An 18,438-nucleotide genomic window follows, 5' to 3' on the forward strand; every position below is an offset into this window, starting at 1 on the left:
TTGACCAAATCCTGCGATCATCCTTCACACCTGTCACTGCACACAGCAATGCCTTGCAATGTGCACAGTGCAGAACTACTTAGTGACGCTTGCCATTATGTCCTTTTGGTATTAGCTATCTGTTTCTCAGACATGTTTATCACAGTTTTAATAAATTACCTGTGTTGGAACTTCAGAAAGGGCCTCCCGGGTATTAAGCTCCCGTGCTCTGTTATTAGGAAGTTGGATTTTGGTAAGTTATTGTTTGTAGAGCACTATAAATGTGCCTAAATGAGACAAAAGACAATGCTTCAAAAAGGAGTTTAGCTATCCACTTGTAGACTATGGCAGCAAGTCTTTATGGGGAAGTTCTGGAGGATTTAATATGACAGAAGTAAATAAAATGATGGAAATGTGTTTGCAATATGCTTCATAGAAACCTCAGTTAAATAAGAGCTTTTTCATGGATTTTCTGGACACAGTCATTAGAACTGTTTTCCAGAGAACGTTTTCTTCTTTGTGCTAGAAGATCTAATTCTTAGCAATTTTTTTAAAATGCTGTAGAATTTGCCTGGGAAAGGTAGATTTACACTGGCACTGTCCTGTGTGGAGATTGCAAGGTACACAGACACATAGAAATAAACTTCGTAAAGGCTTTTGTCATTATCAACAAGAAATCTGTGGGTTGTATTTTAGAGGTATAATGTGTGTTCATTGATACAGATGAAAAGGATGAGGTTGGCAACAAGTAGGGCAAAGAAGTGGTCCTGGAGTTGCCACAGCATAAATAACTCAGCCTGAATCCTAATTTAGCAAAGTTCTTAAGTATGTGATTAATTAAACTGGTCAAGTACGATATGTACTTAAATACGTGCTTTACATCCACTGAATTTGGCAGTATTAAATGCAGCACAGAAACATGGTCCCTCCCTGTTCTTCTCTCTCCAGATTTGGAGAAGTTTCCACACCTTGCTATGGGATGACCTGGTCAAAGAACAATTTCTAAATGGAAACGAGAAACTCAGGAACCGAAGTATAGTATAAGGAGGAGCTGCTTTTGAAGCAAGTTGTTTTTTTGTTTTGGTTTTTTTCCTTTTTTTTTCCAGAGGTACATTTCTGTGAACACAGTAGTGCCTTGTACAGTTACTGGAAAGAAAGATGTGAATAAATACAAGGAAAAAGAAATGGTTCTGCCAGCTCTGGTCTCCAGTACACAATAACTGTCATCTCACAGCATCTCTTACCCTCCTCCCTCATGTATAACTCAGCAAAGAGTGATGTGACTAGCAGGCTCTGCCCAGGGTGCCCTGCACAGCACAAGCAGAGAGCTGAAATCACCTCTTGCTCCTCGGGCAGATTGAAGAGCCTCCTGTGTGCACTGCAGAGGAATGATAGAAATGGGAGCTTCTGCTGCCTGCAGTCCCTGCAGGCTGGAGCTGGGACGTGTAGTGCTGCTTTGGCATTCGCTGATGTTAGCAGGAACCTGAGGAACTCACCACCTTGTAAAAAATGCCAGGCTTCTCACAGCTCCTCCTTTTCTGCAGTAATCCTGTATTTGTTTGTTCATCTTCTTGCAAGCATACACAATGTGTATGTTTGCATTACACCTTTTTCCCCCACTAACAGGAGAGAACAGCATGATTCTGGGTCTGACCTCAGGCATGCAGTGCTGCCAGAAGCTTGTACAGAGCACTTACTGAATGGAAGTGAGGTTGGTAATGGATAGATTTGTATTAAGGGAGTTTAGAAATTAAGAATGGGTTTAATTTGCCCAATAAATATGGAAGTAACCTATTCTCATCCAGTCTTCAGTTTCTAGTTTCAAAGCAGAGATCTGGGGCTACTTTTGAAAAAAAAAAAAAAAAACCTGCAATCTGTCTTGTGCAAGTACAGCGCAGGGATTAGTGTATGCTTAATCTATTAAATTCATATGTAGTGCTTTTAATAATTATAAATTGCTGGCCTGAATGTAAGAGCTGGTCCATAGAAGTCAAGGCGATTTTCACATCAGCATTTGAGAATGTATGTAACTATTGATAACAGGATTTGCTAGTGACAGACAGGTACTTTGGATGCCAACACTAGGATATACAGGTAATTAAATAAATGTATCTAGAAAGCTTCTCTCAGCAGTGTGTGCTGAATAACTGATTTGACAGCACATGATGAGCTAGAATTTCTAGATTACTGTTGATCTGCAGTCTGAACTGGGAGCAAACTGTGATGCTTATAATTAGAAGAGACATTAACTCTTCCTTTTTGTGCTTCACTGTGGCATTTGAATGCTTAGATATGGACTGAGCTTTAGCCACTGTTGCCCATTTCTGTTAATCATCTTGTTGGCCAGTGTTAGACCATGTACATGTGATTATGTGACTCTCCTTCTCTCCCCTTTTTTGGAAAATCAGCCTGCATAGTGCTCAAGTCCATGCAACTATGTTGAATGGAAGTCACATTAACTGCATTTTCAATTCAGGAACAAAGTTGCCCATGTGCACAGATGGCTGGGCAGTCCTGCTCAGGGTTTGCATTGCTCTTGTCTTACACAACAGCTACAGCCCTGAGCTGGTTGTTTCGTTCACAAGTCATGTGAATCCAGTGTTCTTCCATTCTGCACTTGGGCCCTGTGATTGCAAAGAGGTCCTCAAAGTAGCTGGGAGCACTGTAAGAAGCTGCATTTCTTTTGGAAAAATGTGTTCACTTGGTTGCTTAAGCATGAGACAGATAGGAAGCAGATAGGAGGAAGTGCATACTAACTTGCATTTGTATGTATTCTTGCTGCCAGCTTTGTCATATCTTCATCTAGGCTCTGTTTTCCATGACCCAGGCTGTGAATTTAATTTTTGCTAAATGGGTCCAGAGTTTTCCACTCTACTGCTTTGGATGGGCAGGAGGTACAAAAATAATTCCAGATAACTTTTCTGGAGCTGGGAAATTTAAATGGCCCAGGCCATGAGAAAATAATCATAAATTCAGGATAATGATACAGCTGGGTGACCAAAGATGCACGATGGTTACATCTTGTACATCAGCCAAGAGTGCAGAGGCAGCTTTTGTCAGCAAGAAGAAATAGTATTCATTTGGTTTATTGAGGAAGATGAGGAAAGGAGGGGAAGGCAGAGAAGCATTAAGATTAGGTAAGAAGGCAAAGGAACAAAGCATCTCTTGGAATACTTGGTCGTGCACGAATGTAAGTACAACTGTGTGAGCACACAGGTGTACTCCAGATGAGACATCTTTCTGAAGGTATCTCTGGTGAATGACCAGGATGTAGTTTAATTTAGAGGCAAAATGAATCTCAGGGAGAGGAAGTAAATGTAATTTGCAAAGGAGAGGGTTGAACAAATGAGTGAGATGCAGGAAGCAAAGCACCAGCATTGCATTGGGAGTTTGCACAGAAAACCTCAGGATAACAGAGATGACATATTCTGATCTGAAAAGACATCTGATCAATCAAGTAAAGAAATCAAGCCAGGCTAGAAAGCTTTTATGAAGGAGTTTGCCCTGGTCCTCTCACCAGGTACAATCCAAAGGCCGCAGCTACAGCTGTGTGGGCAGTCTGGCAGAAGGATTTGTCTAGGCATTAGGTCAGCTGGCTGGTGCACGTTCATACCCTGAAGTACAGTTATTTAAGCACATATTTGCTGCTTGGCCTTGCAATTATATTTTTATTATTGACATGATGTTCTGCTTTGCAGGATCATACATATTTTCTTTGAGTCACTAGAGGTCACTGAAGTCACTGAGCCCTCGACTAGTTTCTCCCTGCCCCAACAAAGATGTGTGAGATTTGTAAAATATGCTCTGAATTGCCATATTGCTTAATTATCTTCCTAGCTCTAATGAAGTGCACCCTGACTAATGGTGCAGTCACAAACAACATGTTCCCATAATTTGGGCTATCACCAAGAACTTCTGTTATCACTAAGACTCATCAAGGTGGTGCTTCAGAAGGCTGAAGGGCACTGTTGCCTAATAAAATAAAATGTTTTGGCACCAAAAACATAGCTGGAGGGGATTAGTGCTCTGACATGAGCAATGTTTACAATGTGCCTCAGAGCTCTGCGTGCAGGTGTCTGGCAGGAAGAGCAAAGTGTCCCCTAGGAGGCCCAGATTCATCTCTGTAGCTTTACTACAGTTCCAGAAGACCCAGAGTATTTGCAGAGAAGCAGCACTGATTTCTGTAGTAACCAACAATTTTTGCTTTCATTTTGCCCTGTCAAGCGCTGTTAAGTTAAAAATGAGCTGTATAATTGTGAGTGGTCTGTCCCTGTTTTTGAAATGGAAAGAGAAGTCACCTAATAAGGTATCTTCTTTTCTGGAGTTGTTTTGTATTAAGCTCCTCAAAAATTGATCTGAGATACAAAACCACAGTGGATAGATGAGAACATGAGCCAGAATTGGTACTAGAGATCAAAACGCCAACGTGCAGTTGTTTCACAGATGTCAAAGGTTCCTGGCAGTTGCCAGTCAAAATTCCTTGCTCTTCTGTCATGGCTTATCAAAGTGAGTTTTCCCATCTAATGACATATCCTCTCTCAGGATATGGCTAAATGATCCTTTCCAGTAAGGACTTATTTCAGCTCTGACAAAAACACTTTTCAGGCACAAGCTTTTGACCTTCAGAGCCAGTTGGACTGCACTGCTTGGGAGATATTTCCCAAGAGACTCCCAGAGAAATATCTCTACTCTTCTCCCACCAGATCTTTGCATGTACTTATAAGGACTCACCCCATGCCAAATGGAATGGGATGCTCAGCTAATGAACAGACGCCATTTTTTTGAAAGTGGAACAAGTATCCCTTTTCCAAATATTGTATGTAAATGCATTTGCTGGGTAGTATATTTCTTGTGATTATGAACAAATGTCTTCATGGAACCGAGTTTTTGGGGTTGAGTCATTCTTTTTTCTTAAGTAGTCTCTTCTATTTCCTGCAAGAAGTAGGATTTGTTGTGTGTCAAGGGGACAATTTCTAAGGAAGTCCAGTATTAAAAATAAATAAATAAATATTGGCTGTAGTGACAAAGGAGAGTTCAGATTCGGGCCAAACTTTGAAGCTATTTACTGTGTTGGTAATGAATTGAAGAGTGCTGGGGGGAAAGAAGTCCTGACTCTTTTAGAGGAGCTTTGGATCTGTATCTGAACTTTGAAAGCATAGCCTCTCCCTATGAAACAGAGCTATATATACTTTTTGTATGCAGAATAATGTATTATGCATAGTACAGATGCTTATATGTATTTTCACCTCCAGCTAACAATACCTGCTTGAATTTGTTAGGACTATTTTTAAAAAATATTGAAGATATGAAAGTTGCAGAGGGCATAGAATGATTGGGTCTGTTTCCAAATTTCTTTAAATCTGAAAGTGCTGACACACTTCTGCTGGACTTTCCTTGTGAAGGTGTTAGTCAAGGTTGGCCAGGGAATCCCACCAGCTCATGGCTGAAGTCTTGCAGTCCCCAGTCAGTAGTGCCCTCAGCACTTTACTCCACGTCAGGATCTGACTACACTTCTAGGGCACCACAAATCACTATGCAACTTTTCCTCGTTTTCTATCTCTCTGGGTTTTGTCCATCAGCTCTCAATTCTCATTTGATCCATCTCACTTCACTGCAGGATTACTTTGAAGGTGATAATCTTGAAGATAAATTTAAGGAGTCCACTATATCTGTACAGGACTACTTAGTTTTGCCATAGGGAAAGTTTTCATTTTGGTGATGAAAGCTGGTAGTCTTAGGTGTTTGGAGAAGGGGTGAGGTCTTATGGGACTTGACTCTTGGACCTTCCAGTTGAATGATAATCAGAAGTTGTACTTACATGTAAATCAAAGCCTTACCCCTGTTAACATGCCAGTTGCTTCTGCTTCTGGACATTTCATCTTTTTGTCATTTGTGAGTGCAGTGAGCACAGTGGAAGTGAGATGCATGTTTATCATCATCACACTGCTTGTAAATTGGGCTGTATAAATTAGCTGGAGATACTTGCTTTTGTGCTGTGAGTTTCCAGATTTGGTGGTTTGTGGCAATGTCGTGTGACCTGTGCATTTTGTTTTCTCAGGCAACAGCATGGGATTCAGATGAAGACACCAGGAGGTCTTGTCAAAGTAAAGGGAAAACAGAGGTAAGTTTTGCTTTGCTACAGAGATAGTATGAGTAAATTCATTTACATTATTCCATTAGAAATCCACACGGGAAGCATCTGACACCAGCTTGAGTTTGTAAATCTTCAATACTTAGCACCCCAAGTGCATGAGCACCATAGAGCAACCATTTCAAAGGCCCCCTATCCAAGTTATTAGACTTGCTCTACATGAAATGAAAAGGTAACCACATCTGGAGAGGACACAATTTGTGACACATCGAGGAGAAGAATGGGGGCAAGTCCAGGGTAATATCTTGCAGAAGGGTCTGAGCCTCATCAGGTTGGCTTAGTTTCAGTACTCAGCAGTGAGCTGCTGACATTTGGCCACATGGGCCTGTACTGAATATTTGTTTGCCATTAGAGCTCACCTTTGTACAATTCACTTGAGAGTGAGAATTGAATCTGCTTGAACACTGCGGTTCACTTCACGTGGAATATCATGGAACTCCTTAGGATGCTGGTGCTGTCTTCTAAAACTGTGGCTCAAAGCTAGAATTTTGCCCTTACCACACAAGATCTGGAGTTTGCAGGCATTTCTGACCGAGTCTTCTATCATGTTTCTGAGAAACTGAGACAAAACTATGTATATAAAAGAGGAAACACTGTGATTTTTTAAATCTGCTGTTGATAGTGTTCAGGCCTCAACTGAGAGTGTCCTGTTGTCATAAAAACTATGCCATAAAGAGCTTTATGTCCAAATCAAAGGAGCTGGACAAAGGAGGAGAGCGTGAGCATCATCTTTGCTATAGATTTGACAGTCAAGCAGAGGACAATTGTGTAGCTTGCCCAAAATCTGGAGTTCTGCAGAGTCCAGTTCAGTTGTTCAAATGCAGGATTATATGATCTTTCATTGTCTTTTTTTTTTTTTTAAATAATAAACTTAATATGATTAGTGTATTAGCCTGTATATGCATGAAAATACTGGCTCGAACTGTGCAAGATGGGCAACAAAGAGGCTCATGTAATTGTGGAAAAAAGGAGTATGTTTATCCCAGAACATCTTTCTGAGTTTTTCATAAGGTCTACATTACGTAGGAAAACACCATGGAAAAGAAATAGGTTATGTTAGGAAAACACCGAAAGAAGACAGAATTAAAAATTCCAAAACCCAAGACAGAAGGAATTTTTGTCTTCATACTTCAAAATGTGTATTCTTACAAAAGGATTTTGCTCTTTTTTCCCATTGTAAAAGTTTTTGAGACTGAGATTGTATTCCATTGTTCCTGAAGAATTTGAATTTATAACCCAGAATTATTTTGTCATTACCCAGATAAAACCTTATGAGACTGCATGCACTTGACTGAACAAATTCTAGGATAATTTCAATTCATTATTTTTACTGTCATGCCGGAAGAAAGCAGTGATCTGAGCATCTTTGCTGCTACTGCCTCTGCACACTATAAAGACTTTGACAAATATTTCTTGAAGATGAGGCCTGAGCAGCTGAGTTTATGCTCGTTGTGATCCAGAGCTTGAAACTGTTTGGTGCGGGGACCTGGGGTGTGCAGATCTGAAGAAAAATAATTAATCAGATTGTTAGACACCTCTTGACATACAATTAATGGCTAATGAAAAAAAAAAAGAAAGGCAGAAGGAGTCTGCAGCAGTTAAGTAAACTGAGATGTCTCAAGTCTGTACCTACTCTGGTCTGTATGTCCATGGTCAAGCCCCTCTTGGAAAGTGTACACATTCACTGCTTGCTATGCTGTAGAGGGATGACTTAATGCTAGCTCCAGAGCTAGTTAGCTGGTGATGAACTCTACTGCAGCTGAGAAGTCCAGCTCTGACCCAGTATCTTTGCTCTTGGCTGGTTAAATGCATCAAGTGAGGGCAAGCACTAATGTGTTTCTATTTATGCTTTTGTGATGGTGGTACAAGAGGAGCTCTGTTAGCCTCAGATCTGCTTTGTCAAAACTTGACTAATGGCAGTTTTCTACCTACCGCAGATGATTTGATGATAAATATACTAAAGATTGTCAGGCACTTAGATATGTGGTGATAAAGGCTGGAAATAACGAGGACCTTTGGCTTCTATATTAATTCATCGTGTAGTTTGGATAAGTTATATGACTGGTTCATTTTCTTTGCCCATTTAATAAAGTAGGTGTTTTAAGGTGAAGTTCTCAAAGCTACCTAGTGTATTAAAATGCTTTTTTCTTATGCCTGTTGGGTATCTAAATCAAATTCTTCCCGCTGCTTAGAAAATCTCTTCCTGAAATGCCTTGAGCTTTACCGTAAGTAAAATAAGAAGTGCAGGAGTAAAAGCTACAAAGTACATATCACAGAAATATAATTACTGATTATCACTCCACATTTTAATGCCTATTGGCTAAAGAAAATGGAGATGAGACAGCTGGTTTCCAGATTTAAGTCTAGAAGGTACTGTTTGGTCTTTTCTATGACACTTTATATAGTTCTGACCGCAGATTTAACTGATTATTCCAGCACTGAGCTCACTAACTTGTGTTTGGCTACTGTACCTTCCTGAGGAAGGCAGAAAGTTGTGACCATAAGGTCTGAAGTGAGTGGGATGACTGCACAGTTTGCTGGCTTGTTGGAATGACTAGTCACATTCTTTGTTAACAGCATGTGCTTTATTTCCTCTTTGAATCTGGCCTCAAGTTTTGAGTGGCTTTCTCATTTTGGTAACATGAAAAGCTGAGTTCTCCAGGTCTTTCCATAAGTCATTTTTCCACTACCCTTGAATATTTTTTGTGTCTGCTTTCTGCACACTCCAATTTTTTACCTGTATTCCCTTGCCAGTCTCTAATGCTTGAATGTGATTAAAACAGTCTTCCACCTCTTTTTCTCTCTTCTCATATACCAGCAGTTTCATAAGCTCTTCTGTCATAGGAGATCGTGCAGAATTGCACAGTCACTGTGACCACTAAATACTTTTCCCAGTTGCTCATTTGGGGCAGTAATGTCCAAGGCTGTACACAGAATCCTTTTGTTCCTTGATCTTTGATTTATATCTTTTCAAAAAAGTATTTTGTTTGGGGCCAGTTCACCAACTAACATACATCCCTGCTTTGGCCTCATCAGTAATTGCTATTTTCCTAATCTTTGGGTTATCCACAAATGTTGGCTTAAAAAGAGTGTTGATTCTGGACTAGTATCTTGCCATCTGGGTCCCTCCACGAATAGCAGGTCTGTGAATAATTTCTCACTGGAGGACTTTTCTTCAGTCCGCTAATTTATCAGATTTCCATCCATTAATATATATGTTCTTGAACCTGATTTTAAAAATTACTCTCAACTATATGTCATGTGGTATTAAAACAAATACTTCAGAAAAATCCTTTTCACTTATGTTGCTATTTTTATGAACCAAAGCTTGTGATTTCCTCAAAGAATTGCGTATACATTATTTGCCACATCTCTGGAGATCCATGCTGGCTTCCACTCATAATTATTCCTATTTTTGCAGCTTTTATAAAATACATTCTGATCAGCATCTTAAAGTTCTCCCCTGGAAATCATCCACTACACTGAGAGATACTGCAGAGAACAAAATCAATGTTATGCTGCCTTTCTTTCTGTCTTCCAAGTGCTATCACCCAGAGGTTGTAGTTAAAATGAGCGATGGATAGAGTGCAAGGGGAAAAAGTGCCACTATATCAAAATGTATTTGATTTCATTAGGAGTTACTCTACTTCTAGTTTGTAATTAGCTTGTTTGTGCATAGCAGTCCCCATCTGCCATATCCAAGGAATTTTGCCTGACATAGAAAATTGTGGCTTTCTAAACAGGAGCCCTTTTTCATGTTTGAGAATTTGTTAGTTTCCCAAAAGCTGCACACCACCATAACACAGAATTGTAGGGTTTGGAAGGGATCTATGAGTATTATCTGGTCCAGCTATCCAAAGAGTTGAAGGGAACCATTTGTGAAAATGACAGAGATCCAGCACTTACATGTGCTGGAAAGATGATGCACAAGTAACACTTCTGGTGTAAGAAAGAGCCAAGAGAAATGTATGATAGGGCATCCAGCTACTGTTTGTCCCAGACTGGTTGTCTCCCTTTTCTTGTGTGATGTCCTGATAGAAGAAGTTCTTATGATTCAGGGTACAGGGAATCCTAACCCAAATCTTCGGAGCAGCTAAATGGGTTTAGTGCAGAAGTTGCTAGGATAATGGAAGAATCTGGTATTTCAGGCCTACAAATGGTTCTGTCATGAAGAGGATACGCTCCCTAGTTATCTAATGTAGCCAGGAATCCCCATGCCACTTATAAATAATAGGCATCCAGATATAACAGGTGCCATATAAATCCACAGGTAAATACTTCTGGTTGAGAGACAGTCATATGGATACTTTTTTCCCTTTCTAACTGTTCCAAGAAATCTGAAACTACATTCCTAATACTTCTGCTAAGCATCCAGTTCTGTAGCCCCAGAATTTGATTCAAAGTCCATTAAAGAAAACCTAGCTGGAAAATCATTAGCAATTCTCTTTGGTATCCATTGTGTTCAAAGGAGAAAGACAGCTTGGTCAGGGTCTTTGGTTAAGCTGATTAATAAAATTGGTTACCCAAAGAAATAAAAACAGATATCTAAAACCATATTAATAACTGTTTGAACACATTAGATGTGATTATTTTTAAACAAATTGGATGAATTGCAACAAATAAGTGTTTGCCACACTCTAAAATGTGATTGCAGGGATAACACAGGAATAACACAGAGTTTTGCTGGTTGATTCTCTGAACTGCAGTGTATCTAGTTTCATAACAGAAGGAATTTTGGATGGTTGGTGTAGCTAGTAAGTCATCTAAATGCACCAGAGCAGGAAGGCCAGTGCAGTGGGACCTGGTGATTCAGTGGAGAGACTGAACTCTTCCCACTGCATTGCAGAAATCAGGAGTAATCAGACATCCAGCAGAGCAGGAGCCCTCCCTGGATATAGCTGCCTACACATTGTTGCCTGAAAACTTTTGTCTACCTGTGGTGACTCTATGTAGGTGTTGGTCAGACCTGGCTGTGCAAGAGTAATGTGCAGGACAACTTGCATCAGTAGAGAAACATCCTCCCATCATGGTAACATCTCCCGAAAAAAGAATTCCCCTTTTTGCAGTGTATGGATTTTTTTATGGTGGTGTTGATGGTAGCCAACAGGAGCTGAATGTAAAAGAAGAGCAAGCTTTGCAAGAAGTAGCCCCTTGCCCCTACTGATGTAGCTGGAAAGAACAGGCAGGCTTTGGGTCACTGTTGGCCAGATTTCTATAAGTTTTTGATAAAACTTGCTGTTTCTACTCTTGATGTCCTTATTCTCCATATACACCCCCATCTACCTGTTTTATCTTGCTATGTTCTGGCCTCAGTGAACTCCTGGCAGGGAGTTCTACAGATTAATTGCACGGTGTGTGAAACTATTTTCATTATTTTGTAGCTCTGTCAGAAGGTCGTAACTGTGTCTTTGCCAAGTTTCATCCCATTTCTCCTCTTATCGACTCTGGCCTAACCCCAAAATAAATTTCTCTATTCTGAAGAGTTTGTGCTGCTTTACTGAGGACAACAGACCCTGAAACAGCTGTTTTCCTGATAGAGCATGTAACTGTGTTTTTAATTTACGATTAAAATGTATTGATTAGTACGTGATGAAATAGTGTTAGCCTAGGAAAAGAATCAAAAACGAGATCTCTGAAAACAGAGCCTGAGTGCTTTATTCAAAGTAAAGGCCAATTAAAGCAGTGCCCGTATATGACTCTTGAAGAAAAAATATATCTGTACGACAAGATTAAGGGCTTATAACAGTTTGGAATCCTGTGTTCAGAGATGACAGATGAAATATCTCAAGAAGCACCTACAGCTGTTTTTTTTGTACATCCTGAAAACATCATCTTGACTTTTACCTCAGACTGAAGCCAGCAGGAGTTCAGCGCCTCCATTTGCCAATCTGTCCGCACAAATGAAGGGAGTAGCACTCTTGGTTCTTGGGTTAGAAACGTGCTTTCAAAGCAGCCTGACATCTGTATTGCTGGAAAGGAGCTTGCTCCTATCTGCAGTAGCATTATGGCATTCACAGACAAGCTAGAGTTAAATGTTGCAAAAATGAAAGAAATGAGAACAGACTTAAAGTGAAGAGGGGTGTGAGGAACTTCAGTAGAGTTTATTCTCTTACAAACAGTGAGCCATGTATCCTGTAGGGTTGAGCATTATAACTCGTGCTCTTTCTAGGGTCTTTCAGCTAGGAGAAAGTGATTTCTGCTCAGTCTAAGGCTTTATGTACAAGAAGCGACCAGTACAAGATAATTCTAAAGGAGTGAGAACCTTACAATCAGTAATGCGTAATTCTGAAGAAAATTAGAGATGTGCTTAATGCTCTGGCAGTGAGCCACAGGTTTTTATCAGCTCTGCCATATATTTAATGATAATCCCAAGTAATATAACTGGGTTATTCTCATTAACCACATAAATATTGAGTCTTCCCCCTTTATTTAAGTCCTTAATCTCATGATCCCAATAATATCTTCTGGTGATGAGCTCTGCAGTCTGATCATACACAGATTGAACTGTCTACTTCATAATGTGAGAGCAGGACCCAAATACTGTTTTGTCTGGAAAGAGCGGGGATTCAAGTTTGCCAGGTTTTCTAGCTATGTTAAAGTCCATCTGAATTTTGCTTCTTGCATACTGAGTTTTCCAGCCACGTGAAAGAAACTGCACTAAGTAGCTTCTATTTTCTGTAAGTGTTTATGAAATAATTTTACTAACCATTTGCCTAGGCTACAGATTATTGTAAAGAGCAGCATGGTGGATGACTTATCAGAGCAAATCCAGGCTGGCTTGACGAACACAGAGAGAAACCTGTTCCCTTCTAGTTATTTTGAGAACAGGATAGAAAGGGGATCTAATATAGATTTCACCAACAGTGAAAAATCACAAAAGCTGGAATATTTAAGTGGTACAGCTTCTTCTTTACTTTTCTTGGAGTTTTTAATAGACTGGTGTGATTGGTAGTGAGTACAGCAATAAGAAGTACTGGATGAGCATAGTATTCCTCTTAAAGCCAGGCATGTTAGAGAGACAGGGTCTGGTAGTTAAATCTTTGTTGCTGTCTTCCCGGATCTCCTCTCATTCAGAGTGTCACCATGGCAAACCCTGTAGCACCTGTGTGTTTCAATTCCCCAAGCTAAGAGAACAGGGAAGATAATGGACATCCATTTCAGTATATTACTTAATGATGTACGAATTGCTTTGAAGATGAAAAGTGCCTGTTATCTTTGCTTTTCCTTTAAAAGTGTGGCATGCTTTCACCACCATTAGTGAGGCAAGTCCAGGGAAAAAACCTACACATAGCCTGGACAGTTAAGTCACAGGAATAATTGTGGTTGGATATGGCTCGCACCTAGGAGCATTATTATCTAAACAGAGTAGAAAGCACCTACTAGGCACCCCAGTTCCTGCTTTTTACAGCCAGTGGCATAATCATTGTGTCTGGTGCATTCAGCTCCCTGAAAAGTATCAGCTGTGTCAAACGTTTCCAATCTAATATCTCATCCGTACTGACTGTGCTCTTTTGCACTTAGCTAGCACAGTTGGGAATAAGCTGGAAGTCACAGATGAAATATTTTGGTGCAGATTCAGACAGCAGCAGATATATTTGCTCAGTATGGTTTCTCTTGTGTTTCAGTAAATGACCTCTGCTTTTGACTGAATGGGTACAAATAAAACCACGCTTAATTAGGCTAAAATAAGGACCTTACCAGCATCCAGCATCCTTACTGACCTGGGCTACTATGTCTTGGAGCAATGTGTGCAGCAATAGACTCCAGAAAAACATCCAGCAAGGTGTCAGAAAGAAATTCTTGTTTTAATGTACTAGCTTCTCAGCTGGGAACATTTCTATGGAAAATAAAGCTTGTTAATCAGTAATATAGGTCTGTGCAAAGAAGAAAATTCTGCAAATTAGGATTTTAGATTTCTGCCAGACAGAGTTTTATTTAGGAACATATTGAAGTATCTATGCAGGAAAGGATGCAACAGTGTAAATGGTGTTAGATGGTTTAGGGCAGATGTTGTGTTCAGACTCTGCACAAAGCAGAAAAAGGTGGAAGCAGAGGGGAGCAGGTAGATTTTCTCTGACTACATGAAATTTGGGTACAGAGCTGCATTTTGGAATAGGTGCTAAATCGATCACACCCTGAAAACAGAACTTGGTGGGGAGAGAAACCAGTACCTTTTTACAAGGCATTTCCTCAATGATTTCTGGTCCTTCACAGTTAAATACATAATGTTCCTAATATTATGTGGGAATGGATAGCTGCACTTTGCTGAAACAGGAATGCTGGACTGCCTCAGTTATGAATTGCCCTATTACTGTGTTCCAGGTGTTAAGTGTTGTATCCCCAAAGCTGAGACGTTGGTGGCAGTTTTCATGCTGTGACCTCTGCCTCAACCAGGCTGGCTACTGTCTTCTCCATTCCAATGCAAGCCCCAGTCATTTGTCTGTGGCTGATGCTAGTGGGTTTTCTCTAAATGCCATCCTTCAGCAAGTTGATTTCCATACACCAAATGAAAGAAGATAGAACTTAATCCAGCTAAGTAAGCCTCTTCCTTTCCAGAAGATGCGGAGTTTTACACTGCTGACTCTTGCAGATGAAGTCTTCAGGGAAATGCTCAGCAGCGTGGAGCACTGCGAGACAGGGGAGCTCACAGAATGAATGCTGCTTACAGGAGAAGTGGTGTCTGCAGATGTAGGCTCAGCTTAGTTGCAAATTATGATCTATGGAGGGTGGGAAGCAAAGCGGCTGGGATAACTCAGCCTACATTGTTTTTTTAATAAGTTTCTTCTTTTCCCAGGTAGCAGTGATAGGATAAGAGATAATGGCCTCAAGTTGTGCCAGGAGAGGTTCGAGTTGGATATTAAGAAATTTTTTTTCTCTGAAAAAAAGGTGAAGCAGTGGCATAGGCTGCACAGGGAGGTCCCTGGAGATGTTCAAGAACTGTGGAGATGTGGCACTGAGGGACATAGTGAGCACTGTAGGGATGGATTGGTGTCAGAATGGATGTTCTTAGTGGTCTTTCCAGCCTTAATGATTCTATGAAATGGTTGTGCAGTTGCAAAGAAGGGATTTGCCATTTCTCTCTTCCCATCCTGAAAGGGAAACTCCTTCCACCAAGGAAAATCCTGAGCATAGATGCTTATTTTGAAAGGAAGTGTCAGGCTGTCCAAGCACAAGATTATCTTGACCAGACCAGAATTGAAGAGTAAATTTCTGAAGCTTGTGTCTGGATAATGTCAAAGCTGGGAAAAACAGGGCAGAAATATGAAAAGAGGGAAGATTCCTCCTCCAGTTTAAGCAGAGCACAGAAAGAGCCAGTTGTGTAGCTAACACGGAGTCAGCCTGATAAATAAAATCCTAACCAGAGACTATTTATGCAGGGCTATGATTAGAGAGGTAAGGAGCAATTTTGGCTTGCTTACTGACACTGCTGGCTCCTTGCAGTGGAGCACTACTGCAGAGCTTGATGTAACAAATCTTGGTCCAAGTTAGCACTAGGGAAGGTGCATTCCAGCTGTAACGCAGGTACTTTTTTTAAAGTAATAGAGAACCCTACAGTCTGCTTTTTAAAATTCATTTGTCTTTGTCTTGTGTCCCTACAGGAAGAGTGCCAGAACTATGTCCGAGTGCTGATTGTTTATGGCAAGAAAGTTTTTACCTGTGGTACCAATGCCTTTTCACCAGTGTGTTCCAGTCGTCAGGTCTGTTTTGCCTCGTTTGTGGTAATGGAGGGGGCTGTAAACATTTGCTGGGGATAGCCAGTCATTGGCAGTGCATCACAGGAGCAGAGAATATGTTTCGAATCCAGTTGATCTGATATCTGATTTTGGTCTTTGGGACCCTTTGGGTTGCTTTAGCAGTGGATATATCCACAGGTGGGGAGCAAAAAACTGTTGTGGACCCGCTAGATCTAGGCAAGGTACTGCTTGTGTAGACCTTGAGTATACTGTTGGAAATGGGGAATATAGACAGGCTTAGTTATGAGTGCCTTCTGACCTGAATACTTACATGTTTCATTCAAAATAAATGGCACAACACTCCTTGGCTTCAAGAAAGGTGGGAGTGGGTCCAGAGTAACGTTAACATTCATATTTTTTTTAATGCCAGTATACATTCAGAAGGTGTCTGTGGAAGATTAAGAACCTGTGCTAGCAAGAGGAGCACCTAATTACCCTGTGGGCTGGGCTCTGTAGTCTTTATTGGCAGAGGAATCACCCTTCTTACAGAGCAGTAGGATCAGTGAGGCTCAGACACAACTTCTTACAGTGGCAAACAGTGTATGCAAAGATCAATTTATAGCCACTGCTGGCATTACTGTCTTTTAGCTGCTTGTTTTTTTCAACTGGGGCTTTGCTTGTAGGTACTCATGGACAAACAGAATTGTCTGTACCATTGCAAAAGCCAGCTGCTCTTTACATTGTCTCTTCTCTTGTTTTAAATACAGGTAGGAAATCTTAGCAAAATCATTGACAGAATTAATGGAGTGGCTCGGTGCCCGTATGACCCCCGGCATAACTCAACAGCTGTGATTACATCACGAGGAGAACTCTATGCTGCAACTGTAATTGATTTCTCTGGACGGGATCCTGCTATTTACCGCAGCCTTGGAAATGTTCCCCCACTCAGGACAGCACAGTACAACTCCAAATGGCTCAATGGTAAAGTCATGTGGGTCGTATATGAGCAGGAGATGTGTTAAAGTCAACTTGGCAGACTTGTAAATCTTTCCCTCTGTTTTAAAGAGTTACAACGGGGATGGGCTTCTGGTGCAATAGACAGACAGTCCAGCTTAGAAGATGTTTAAAAATAGCCTGGAAGTTGGTATCGAGTATGGAAAGTGGGTCTTACAGGCTACTTAACATAGTTGTGAGTCTGTCTTCTAAGATGACCAAAGACACCCTTTTAGCAAGAAAATTCCTCAAGAATTTGAAGATCCGATTTACATAAAGCCTCATATTGTTGACCTAGCTCTGAAATTTATTGAGCACCCTCTACTTCTGCTGACTCAGCTGAAAATGGTTGGTTGCAGTGCAAGGTCAGTCTGAAAATGAGAAATTTCACAGCAAGTTATATTCCATGTAAACCCATGTTGCTGTGGATTTATTTTTATTCAAATCATGTGTTACCCCAGTGTGATAATACTATGCATTAAGCAAGCTATAGAATTACAACTTGGTAGTTGCTGCACTGAGCTGATGTCTTCTGACTGAACGTTTTGACAGAGCAGACTTTTGGCCTAGCTATGTTGACCAGATATTCAGAATGTTCCTGTTGGATTCCAGAACCTTTTGATCAAGGACGCAAGCAGTAGGACGTAATGAGCTTAATGAGACTGCACTAGGCTTCTGCAGTCATTTGTATACGAAGTCAGCATGAGGAATAGAAGTCATAACAGGATGTCATCGGGCAAGACTGAACTAGGACTAAGAAGCAGTGTAATTCATAAACACTCATTAGAAGTACGTGCCTGTTGTCTGTGCACAAATTAAGAATTGAGAAGGAAGTCTCACTGGAACTGGGGAGTTTAAAGATGGGCAAACAGAAACTGAGTTTCTAGGCTGTTGTTGGAAAAGCTAGTGTGACTCTTGGATTTATGAGTTTGTGCAGTGTCAGTGACTATGGAGTAATTTCATCCTCTTTTATCCACTTTTCAACAAGAAACAGAAAACTTGAAGATAATTCAGAGAAGAGCCATGGAATGATTTGAAGCTTGGGAAGTCTGCCTCACAGTGAGAGACTTAAAGAGCTCAATGTATTTCTCTTTCTGAAAAGGAGATAAAAGGTGTTTTGCTCATGATATGGAAGTATTTACATCAGGAGAAGATCTCCGGCAGGATGAAGTTCTTTAATCTAGCAGACAACTCATGACAAGAGCCTGTCATTGAGAAATAAAACCAGATAATGTCAAATGGAAGAAGTTCAGGCTGCAGCTGGGGCAGTCTTTAGTCATTTGAACAAGTCTCCAAGGAAAGTAGAAAGTGATAGATGTGACTTTGTGATGTGACTTTGTCCTGTAAGATCAGATTTTCTTCGAAAGACATGATCTAATTCACCTGCTAGTTGTAGGATCCAGTGGTGGACTTGCAGGCTGTAATTCTCTGGTTTCTTAGACAGAAGGTCAGACTGGTGATCACAGCAGTCCTTTAAGGTTCATGGTTTGTTTGTAAATTTGGTCAGAGATGCTTTGCAGTGCCTTCCCCTTTCTACCTTATTCTACCTCCAAAAGCTGCCTTGCAGCACCATCAGCCTGATTTCTTCTCCCTCTGCCGGACTCCGTTCTCCTATCATTCCTGGACTGCAGCATTAAAGGA

The 18,438-nt window shown here is 40.6% G+C and overlaps 1 protein-coding gene across 6 annotated transcripts in view; it reads left to right on the forward strand.

Annotated features, from left to right (window-relative positions):
- The window catches only part of SEMA5B (semaphorin 5B), a 251,698-nt gene that overhangs the window by 167,418 nt on the left and 65,842 nt on the right, over nucleotides 1-18,438 (forward strand). For all 6 annotated transcript variants that reach the window (XM_052676287.1, XM_052676292.1, XM_052676288.1 and 3 more), the window contains 3 exons: nucleotides 6,038-6,100; nucleotides 15,730-15,828; nucleotides 16,572-16,785. In XM_052676287.1, coding sequence (XP_052532247.1) covers nucleotides 6,038-6,100; nucleotides 15,730-15,828; nucleotides 16,572-16,785 — 376 coding nt within the window. The remainder of the gene's footprint in view (nucleotides 1-6,037; nucleotides 6,101-15,729; nucleotides 15,829-16,571; nucleotides 16,786-18,438) is intronic.

The sequence above is a fragment of the Tympanuchus pallidicinctus genome, unplaced genomic scaffold (genome assembly GCF_026119805.1).
Source record: "Tympanuchus pallidicinctus isolate F22 unplaced genomic scaffold, pur_lepc_1.0 scaffold15, whole genome shotgun sequence".
NCBI classification, from domain to species: Eukaryota; Metazoa; Chordata; class Aves; order Galliformes; family Phasianidae; genus Tympanuchus; species Tympanuchus pallidicinctus.